Below are 8,911 nucleotides of genomic sequence, written 5' to 3'. Positions count from 1 at the left end.
GAGGGGGGGCAGGACCCAGCGCGCTGCGGGGAAGAGGGCTCGCCGAGGAGGAGGAGGAGGAGGAGGAGGAGGAGGAGGAGGAAGTCGGGGCCGAGCCGCTTCCTGTAGGCAGAAGGATGAGCGCAGACAAAGCTGGGTGGGGACTCGCCTCTCCGGGCTGCTGCTGACCACCCCTCCGGCTCCCTCCCTCCCTCCATCCCTCCCTCCCTCCGGCGCCATCCATCCCTCCATCCATCCCTCCATCCATCCCTCCATCCATCGCTCCGTCCGTCCATCGCTCCGTCCGTCCCTCCGCGCCGCTCCGGCCGCCCTGCGGGGGACGCGGGGCAGCGCCGCCCTCCAGGTACTTCGGCACTGGGGGGCGCTGGGCGGACTGGGGAGGCTGCTGGGCGGACTGGGAGCACTGGAGCCGGGCTGGGCATCCCCAGCAGCGGCTCCCCGCCGCCCCCCCCCCCATAAACGGCTCACCCCTAAAGCGCCCCCCAAAAGAGCGAATCCCACCCAAAAGCACTCCGGGGCAGGGGAGGGGGCGGGGGGGGGGACGCCCCCCAGCGCAGCCCCCCGCGGGGCCGCGCACCCGGCGCCGGGGGGCTGCTGGTCCCCAGCAAAGGTTTGCCGGGGGGGTCGATCCGCCGCTAATCGACCGATCCGCCGCGGCAGGCAAGGCTTTTCCTCCCTTTCCCCCTTTTTTCTGCCCCCCCCCCACCATGGATGAATGAGCTGTACTTTTTTTTTTTTTTTTTTTGCCCCCTCCCCCCCCCAGCTAGGAATTTTCACGCGGCCCGAACGCCTTTCCCGACCCAAATCCCGCCGGGAGCAGGGCGGGCCGGGCCGGCGAGGCAGGGGGGCGGTTTCGCGAGGTTTCGGGGGGCCCTGCCCGCCGCGCGATTTCGATTCAGACGCTTATTTTTTCGCAGCGAGGTTTTTAATTGCGGCGATACAACAGGAAGCAGGAGGGATTGTGCAACCGCTTCGTGAAAAGTAACCATGGCAAAATAGCCGTTTACCCAAATAGCTGCGAAAACGCTGTGCGGAAAGGCGCCGCCAGGCAGATGCAAAGTGGGGTTTTATTTATTATTATTATTATTTTTCTTGGGAAAACTTGATTCGGGGGGTTTCTTCTGTAAAAGCAGGAGACGAGGGGGGGAGAAGCTAAGCAGAAACTTTTTGTCTTCCTGCCACCTCGGAGCAAAACGGATTTGTATTTAAGCAAAAACCTGCCGCCGGGATCTCCGCCGGCGGCGGCCACGCTTGCGGGACGAAGGGCGGCGGGCGGCAGCGCGCGGGACCGCCGCTCTGCCCCGCGCCGGGGCACCCAATGTCCCGGGCCGACGGCGCCGGGCCCGGCGCCGAAGCGTCGAATCGCCGCGCGGACCGAGCGCGGGGCGTTTTTCCCCTTTATAACGGGATTTCGCCGGGCGCGCTTGGAGCTTGCGTTTTTTTAATCCTCTTTTCTGCCATATGGCCGCTGAAATCTGACTCGATTAATCGCGCCGAGGGAAAGGTCCTGCTGTCGGTGGCCGCACCGGGGGCTCCCGGAGGYGCCTTCCCGGGCGCCGATGGAGAGGAGACCCTCGCAACCCCCCCAAATCCYGGCCAAGCAAAACAAAAACGCCCGGGAAACGCGAACTTTGCGGGCGACGCCGGCGCGTTTCCACCGGGCGATTCGCGCAGCGCTGCCGGCGTTTCCCGCCGCGGGCGACTCTCCGACCTCGCGGAGAAAAGGCCGGGCGAGACGCGGGAAGGGGGGCCGCGCCGTGCCGCGGGGGAGCACCCGCTCGGCGAGGTCGCTGGCGAAACCGGTCTGTGGCGAAGGCTTTGGGACGAGCCAGCTCGCCCTGCTCCCGCTGCCCGGGCTGGGACCCGCCACGAGGCCGGGATGCAAACGGGGTCCCCGTCGAGGAAAGCACGTAGAGGTGCCTTGGGGTCCCGTTGCAGCGGAGGGGGTTTAGCCTGAAATTAAACCCGTGCTAACGTGCATATATGAAATCAAACCCGCGCTAATATGTTTTCCTGACTGGGGCCAGACGTGAGCGCGTGACTGGCTGAGGATAAAATCTGCCCTTTGGGGAGTTTTCCTTGCAGCTCCCATGTTCTTGCGTCAGGGTTTGTTACTCGTCGGAGAAGACCCAGGTGGGATTTGCTGCTCGCGCCGCGCTCCTGGCGAGCGGGAGAGCGCGGGGGGCAGAAACGCTCGGCGCCGGCACCGGGCGCCTCCGCGAACAGGCGCAGACGTAATTATGGAAAATCTCCTGCTACGAGAGCACCGGGAGCTCAGCGAGAGCCGAGAAAGCCTCTTCCTTCGCTCGCCTGCGCGGAAGTAGCTAGGCAACCCGGAGCGTCGTCGGTGGCTGGCGCGTCGAGGAAAATCGTGGCACCGTGCGGGCCGATCTCGGCGCTGATCGCAGGAAGGTCTTCGCAGCGCTGTCAGCCCGCTCCGTGCCACCGGCGGCTCCTGGCAAAACCCGCCGGGGCAAAAGCTGGCGAGCCGGCGCCCGAGCGAGCGGAGCGGAGCGGAGCAGCTGCGGGGCACGGGCGGTTTCGCTCCGCTTCTTTGCGGAGAATTGGCCGGACGCGCTCGGTGTGCTGGAAATCGCCGGCAGAGCAAACGCGCCCTGGTTGGTCGCGCCGCGGCCCGAGAGCTCGGAGGGGCTTCTCCCGGGGCTTTTGCCCCGCGGTGCACGGGTGGGAGGTGGCGGTGCACGGGTGGGAGGTGGCGGTGCACGGCACAGCGGGCCGGTCGCTGTGGCTCGCGGCGTGCCGCGTCTCCCTTGCTGATCCCACGTGCGGTCGTATGCTGGGTGAAGCCGTGAGTCACGTAGCGTAGCCGGAGAGACGTGGAGGAACCACGTTTTTTCTTGCCTGTTCTCATCTGAACCATGTCCAACGGGCGCTGCAGCCAGATAAAGTGCAAGAGCATTTAACAAGAGCGATGAATATCCACTGTATCATCCTCCCATGGGGTGGCACGAGTCTGATGCACGAGCCGCTTACAGAAAATCTATAGCCTGTGTGATGCAGGCTGTCAGACCCGGGGAGCAGGATGAGCTTTTCAGTCTTCAATGGTCTTAAAATCCATGGAGCTACGAATTCCCGAGCAGTTAATTGAGTGCACTTCAGTCACGCATTGAGTTTTTGGAGGAGTTGGGCTTTTTATGTCGTTCTGGTTAACAAAGTGTCAATCACTGCTGGATGTGAGATGTTCAGTATTGATTTAATTATTTTCTGGACCAAATGTCTTTGGTTTTACTTTGGACTCATTGCAAATAAAGGAAGAGACGCAAGATAAAAATGAGCATTTGGGAATCAGGGAATGGATCTCGAACGTGACAGGGGCTACAAGAAACCCGTCTTCGTGATCCTGCTCTCGTGGGAGGAGCTCAGGACAGTCAGCGTGCCTTTCCATGCAGCAGGTTTCATAGTTTGCATTCAAAGCTGAGGTGCCCAGTTTGGGATAGAGTCAGGGCTGGGTGCACCCACAGGAAGAGCTTTTGCATCCAGCCTTGTTCTCACTCATGCCTCGACGGCCTACGTGTTCTCCCGTGCTCTGGGTCACTGTTTGCTTTGTAAAGTTGCGTCTCAGCTTTGCAGTAGCTCTTGGAGCAAGGGGAATTTCACAGGAGATGGTGTTCACCCTAAGGTGGGGTGGGAGCCCTCCTCCTCCTCGCGCCCTACYGTGTCACCCAGCAATGCACAAGGCAAGCTCAGGCCATCAGTGAGGTCGCATCCACTCCTGGAGCTCTGCTGAGCTGGAGATGGTTGTTCCCCTCTTCCCCCATCCCAAGGGTGCTCCCTTGGCCTCCAGTCTTTCCCAGTGGGACTGGTCCTGTTGCAGCATGCTCTAGGGACAGGGCTTTGTGCTACCTCTGTTGAAGAACAGGATCTGAGAGAGTCCTGTCTGTTGTGAAGAGCAGGATCATAAYCAGGGGTTGGCAGGCGGTGAAACCCGCTGTCACTCCCTGGGTCCAGGCCGAAGCAAACCAGGCTCCCGGGCTGAGGTGACCACAGAGAGGCTGCAACCGTGACAGGTCCCCTGTGCCAGTGGTGTGGCACCTTGGTGGATGGGTGAGAAGCAAACTCTAACATTGCCTCAGTTGGACTTTTCCAAGAGTTTCTTCTCCCTTTGGATGTATTCCTTCTGTCGTTGCTCACTGGAGTGCTCCTGGTGCTGTTTACCCTGCAAAGAGCCRTCCCAAGCCAAGGACCCTTCCTCTATGCACCCTGAGCTTTGCAAACAGGGGACCCTATGGATCGGGAGATGCGTGCTGGATAGGTTGGGGGGGGATGGAGAAAAGACCAGCTTCTCCCCCATCTTCTTTGGGTTTTATATCAACAGAAATTGCTCTGATGAAGATTCCTCCATCCCCAAGGTCTGTCTTGTCAAGTCAACCTGATGCTAGCAGTTCTGGAGATAGGAAGCAGCTGCTTGAGGACACATCCAGCCTGTCGAGGCTTGTGGCACTGGGCAAAGGCAGTAAGCCACTGCTGAAAGCTCTCGGCAGAACAGAGTGGCACATTTCTGGAGCATAGCTGGCTGTCGGTGGAGGCTGGGGGGTTTCCACCTCGCTCGGGGCTCTTAGCCGCCTCGCCTTGGCCGCCGGGTGCACTCTAGAGGTTGCTTTACACTGATAGAGCCCGGGGACGTTATCTCCCCGCTACGTCACWTCTTCCAACCCCTCCTGCCAAATCCTAGCAATGTTTTACCTCTTGATAGGGCTGTCTGAGCTGAAGAGACACCAAGACTTTGGTTCGAATCTCCCAAGGACCTAAGCAACCAGGGAATTTCCTAGTGTGAGTGGGCACCAGCAGCCCAAGTGACCTTAGCCATGGGATGACGGTTGGTCTTGGGTGCTTGCACCAAGCAGCCCTGGAGGATGCTGAAATACAGCCTGGGCGTCCCAGGAGCTGCGCWGAGCCTCGCTCATCACCCACGTGTGATCGTGCTCGCCCTTCACCCGCTCAGCGGTCCTTTTGGTGCTGGGCACTCCCGGCTGCTCCGCTGGATGCTTGGGTGGCACGTCCAAGCTGCAGGGAACCCAGGTTGCACGGCTTCATCTCACAGGCAGTGCTGCGGCGAGCGCTCCCACGGCTCCTCCTGCTCGTGACAGCTCGCCGGTGTGGGCAGAAGCTGGATGAGGAGGTGAGAAATCCTGGAAGCTTTTGCCTTTCTGCGACAGCTGGAGTGTGGATGCAGGAGTGGGACGGACGGTTTTGCAGCACTAGCTCAGTCCAAAGCATGAGTAAGTTTGACTGTTGATTTTCCCGTCGCTCCGGATTCCTCAGCACTTTCCAATGGGCAAACGGGGATTTTGGTAAGAAACTGCAACGGTCATTTCAAGGAAGACCTGGTCTTGTTCAAGTCCCTCAGTTTGCCTGGGGGTGACGGGGAGGAGGTGGTCTGCACGCAGGCACCCGCCAGGGGCACCAGGGCTGGAGCGTCTTCGAGGGAGGCAGAGACCTTCCTCCCCGTCGTTTTTCAGCAGGGCTTTACCTTCAATTATTCRAGCCGTTCCGACCCGATTGCGCTTCATCTACCATGTTTTTAACACTGGGCGCCATCTGAACCGCAAACGGGCCGGTCTGGGATTTGGGGGGGGGGGCTCTGAAGGAAAACCCAAGATGCTGGGGGGCTTTGCCACCTCTCAGCTCCTTGCACGCGTGCCGCCCTGCCGTGCTGGGGCTGGGTGAGCGCGGAGGGGGGGGCAAAGACGCAGCAGCGGGGCGCAGAAGTTAAATTTAATTGCAGTAATATGGGTCGGGTCAGCTCACCTCCGGGGGACGGAGGAGCAACCTACTTCTCACCAGGCAGCCCGCACTCTCCGCGAGCTCACTAGATCACTTTTGCAAGAGGCTGCGACCCGTTTGATGTATTTGAAGCTTGAAATAGCTCCTTATGAGTAATGTGGTCCAGGTGCTTATCACTAATTAATTAATTCAGTTGTATTGCGGATACCTAATTAAGGCAGCCTAAGCTAATTCCTGTGGGGTCTTAAAACTAATGGGATGGTTAACGGGGTTGCTTCGTTGCTGATGTAACTTGCTGGCGGTTCCCAGCGGCTGGGAAGGTTTATTAGGCTTTGCGTGACTGTTACTTAAAATAAAGTTGCAATACAGGTTTGATTCGGAGGCAATTTTTGGAGAAGGCAGCRTGGCCCCTGTCGATTAGGAGGCGTCGCAGGGAGGCTGCCGGGTACGGAGGATGATCTTCGCTCGCGCCCCGAGCACTCGGCACCTCCGGGAACGAAACCCGCGCGGCTTTGCAGCCAAAAACCCGCGGTGTTTTAGCTAAGTCGGCGCAAGGGTGCCAAAGAAATCGGCCTTTGGAGGGGTCGGAAAGGGAAACGGGGCCGGTGCCGTCTCCCCCGTCACCAAACAGGCCTGGGGGCGCCGGGCCCCCGCGTCCTGCCCAACGTTGTCGTGGCCTTCATCRGCACCGTGTCCACCTAACCCCGTTTTTTTCCCCCCTCTTTCTCTCCTGTTTAAAGGTACTGAACGTCGGAGAGGAGCAGACGCTCCCCTAGAGACGCAAAAGCTCGGCGGAGAGGTAAAAACGCAACTTCCCCGCGGCTCCCCGGGGGGAGGAGGAGGAGGAGGAGGGAGGAAGCCAAGGCAGCCTGCGTTCTCTCTAAATCCCGTTTTTTTGCCTCCCTTTTGCTTTGTGGCCCCCAAGACCCTTTCCTACGGCGCCAGAATTTAGGTGGGCTCCTGCCGCGGCAGTGCGCGCCCGCCGATGGCGAGCAACAACACCGCGAGCATCGCCCAGGCCCGCAAGCTGGTGGAGCAGCTGAAGATGGAGGCCAACATCGACAGGATAAAGGTAGCGCCGTGGGGCCGCCCCGCGCTTAAAAACCCCCCCCGGGTGGGGGGCTGCTCGCGGCGGGGCTCCCTGACGCCCGGCTCCTCCGTCCAGGTGTCCAAGGCCGCGGCGGACCTGATGGCGTACTGCGAAGCCCACGCCAAGGAGGACCCGCTCCTGACGCCCGTCCCGGCCTCCGAGAACCCCTTCAGGGAGAAGAAGTTCTTCTGCGTGATCCTGTAACCCCGCCAGGAGCCTGACCGCCCGCTCGGGCCACCCTGAACGCTGACGTAGAGTTTTTAGGAACGGGGACGACCTGGTAGCCCAGAGAATTTAAACGAAACCAATCAAAAATCAGTAAAACGCGCGGCCTGGGAGCTACGCGGACGTGCATGTTTAACGAACCTGGCCACCTTTGGGGGAGCAAGGCGCTCTGCCTCGCGAGGCGAGAGAGCCGAAGCCCGTAGAGCTGCCTAGAAAGAAAAACAAAAACGTGTAAAGAATAAATTTGTGTCCCTTTTTCTGCTCACCAAACTTGTTTGATTGTTCCACGTTCAGAGCACTGGAGTTGTGCTGAGCAAAGCAAATCGCTGAGGATGTGCATAACCTTATCGGAGTGATATCGTCGGGTTTTTCCAAATCCGATCTTTTTTTATTATAATTATTATTATTTATTTAAGTTGTTGGATATATAGCAACAGGCTAGGTGACTATGGTGTTACTTAATGTTTGGTCTCGTGCTTTTTAATTTTTGCCATGAGGGTAGCGCAGAGGTCGGCCGGACCCGGCGCTCGGGACGGGACGCCGCGGAGCAGACCTGGCCCGCCGACGCTTTCCGCGCGGCAGCTCGGACCCCACAAGGAATCGCGCGTGGTGGCCGGCGCTCCCCGCTCCCGCGACGCCTCCTCGCGCGCGGGCCTTCGCTCGATCCCCCCCCTCTCCCCGCTCCGGCTTTCCCTCGCCGGTGCCCGGCGCCGCGCGAGGGGCTGAGCTCCCGCTTTTGGCGACGGGGCTCCGGGTTTTTCCTGCCCGCGTTAAGCTCTTGGGGGCGTTTTTGAGCTTTCTGCAGGCAAAACGGGGCGAGTTTGCYGTAGGTCGTTCCCAATCGGGTGTCRGCTYGAAAAAAAACAGATAATGTTCAAGGGGGGCAACAGTCTTTAGGAAACTTTCTGYGCCCCTTTCTAGCCCATAACAAGCGTGTTCGGGGGTTTTCTACCTTTTCCTACTCTTTTTCTAGCCTTCTCTAGGGGTTGCCTCCGCGCGCTTTTACGAGGAAGGYGGCGAAAACACCAGCCAAAAACCTGGTTTGGCTTCTCCTTTGAAATGCTGATTTACCGTACCCGACGACGGCGAAGCGCAGCCCGTGCAGCCCAGGGCCTGGGATCTCTCTTGCCCCCGACCCGTCCTCAAGTGCTGTCCTTGAAGTGCTTTGTAATAATTTTTTTAATGACTTGCGTATTTTACAACTTGAATTCTTACAAAAAAAATAATCAAAAAAAAGAACTACACAAAAAAAGCTGCATGCGAAGCATAGCGGGGGAGGGTTTGAATCAGCCTCAGCCGCTCGTGGAAGGTGTTTTATGTTCTTGGCCTTTATTTCTATTTCCCTCGTGGTGTTTTTGTCAGTGTGCCGCCAGGTACTTGGCCCCGCTGTTTGTATTTTCGCAGGTATGCTTTCGTTAGCGCAGCACGGCGCTCGCCCGCCAGCTCCGCGGCCCCCCGCGAGCAGGGTCCCTCCTCGCTCTGCGCTGACGCTCTATTTCCAGCGTGGCATCAAACAACTTTACTCTCTACCCCCAGGCTTGTAAAGAAAAAATAGCCGGAGTGCTGAAATGGGACGTTTATTTCGGGAAGGGGGTTTTGGTTTTTCCTACAAACTTTACTCGCGGCAGGGTGTGCCGCCCCTCGGCGGCGCGGTGCCTCCTCCCGGGGGGATGTTTTGGCAGCGGGGCCGTGCAAATGTCAATGTTAGGGTGGGGTTGACTTAAAAAAAAAAAAAAAAAAACCCGAACCCCAGCATGGGGAAGATCGGAGTCGTGATGTAGCGTGCGTTCCCCATCCCACGTGGTCAATGTACTCGCTGGAAATAAAATTTTGGAATCGTTTCAGCCCGGC

At 59.0% G+C, this 8,911-nt stretch overlaps 2 protein-coding genes across 2 annotated transcripts in view; both read left to right on the top strand.

Annotated features, from left to right (window-relative positions):
* FRMD6 (FERM domain containing 6) overlaps positions 1-6,492 on the top strand; it is a 15,868-nt gene extending 9,376 nt beyond the window's left edge. Inside the window, exon 12 of the mRNA XM_085314983.1 lies at positions 6,486-6,492. Within this exon, the coding sequence (XP_085171109.1) occupies positions 6,486-6,492 (7 nt within the window). The remainder of the gene's footprint in view (positions 1-6,485) is intronic.
* On the top strand, positions 89-8,904 carry GNG2 (G protein subunit gamma 2). Its single transcript, XM_085315135.1, has 4 exons — positions 89-343; positions 6,486-6,544; positions 6,671-6,817; positions 6,911-8,904. Exons 3-4 carry the CDS (start codon positions 6,731-6,733, stop codon positions 7,037-7,039), a joined length of 216 nt encoding a protein of 71 aa, XP_085171261.1. The 5' UTR covers positions 89-343; positions 6,486-6,544; positions 6,671-6,730; the 3' UTR covers positions 7,040-8,904.
* The last annotated feature ends 7 nt before the right edge of the window (positions 8,905-8,911 follow it).

Source organism: Rhea americana, unplaced genomic scaffold (genome assembly GCF_003343005.1).
Source record: "Rhea americana isolate MKP2758 unplaced genomic scaffold, rheAme1 scaffold_42, whole genome shotgun sequence".
In the NCBI taxonomy this organism is placed as follows: domain Eukaryota; kingdom Metazoa; phylum Chordata; class Aves; order Rheiformes; family Rheidae; genus Rhea; species Rhea americana.
Note: the sequence above shows the minus strand (reverse complement) of the source record. Positions and strands in the feature narration are given on the sequence as shown.

Excerpts from the sequence above, each read along its gene's own strand:
- GNG2 (XM_085315135.1), top strand. The coding sequence starts at position 6,731 with ATGGCGAGCAACAACACCGCGAGCATCGCCCAGGCCCGCAAGCTGGTG. Across the intron at positions 6,818-6,910 it reads CCAACATCGACAGGATAAAG|GTGTCCAAGGCCGCGGCGGA; the intron begins GTAGCGCCGTGG and ends TCCTCCGTCCAG.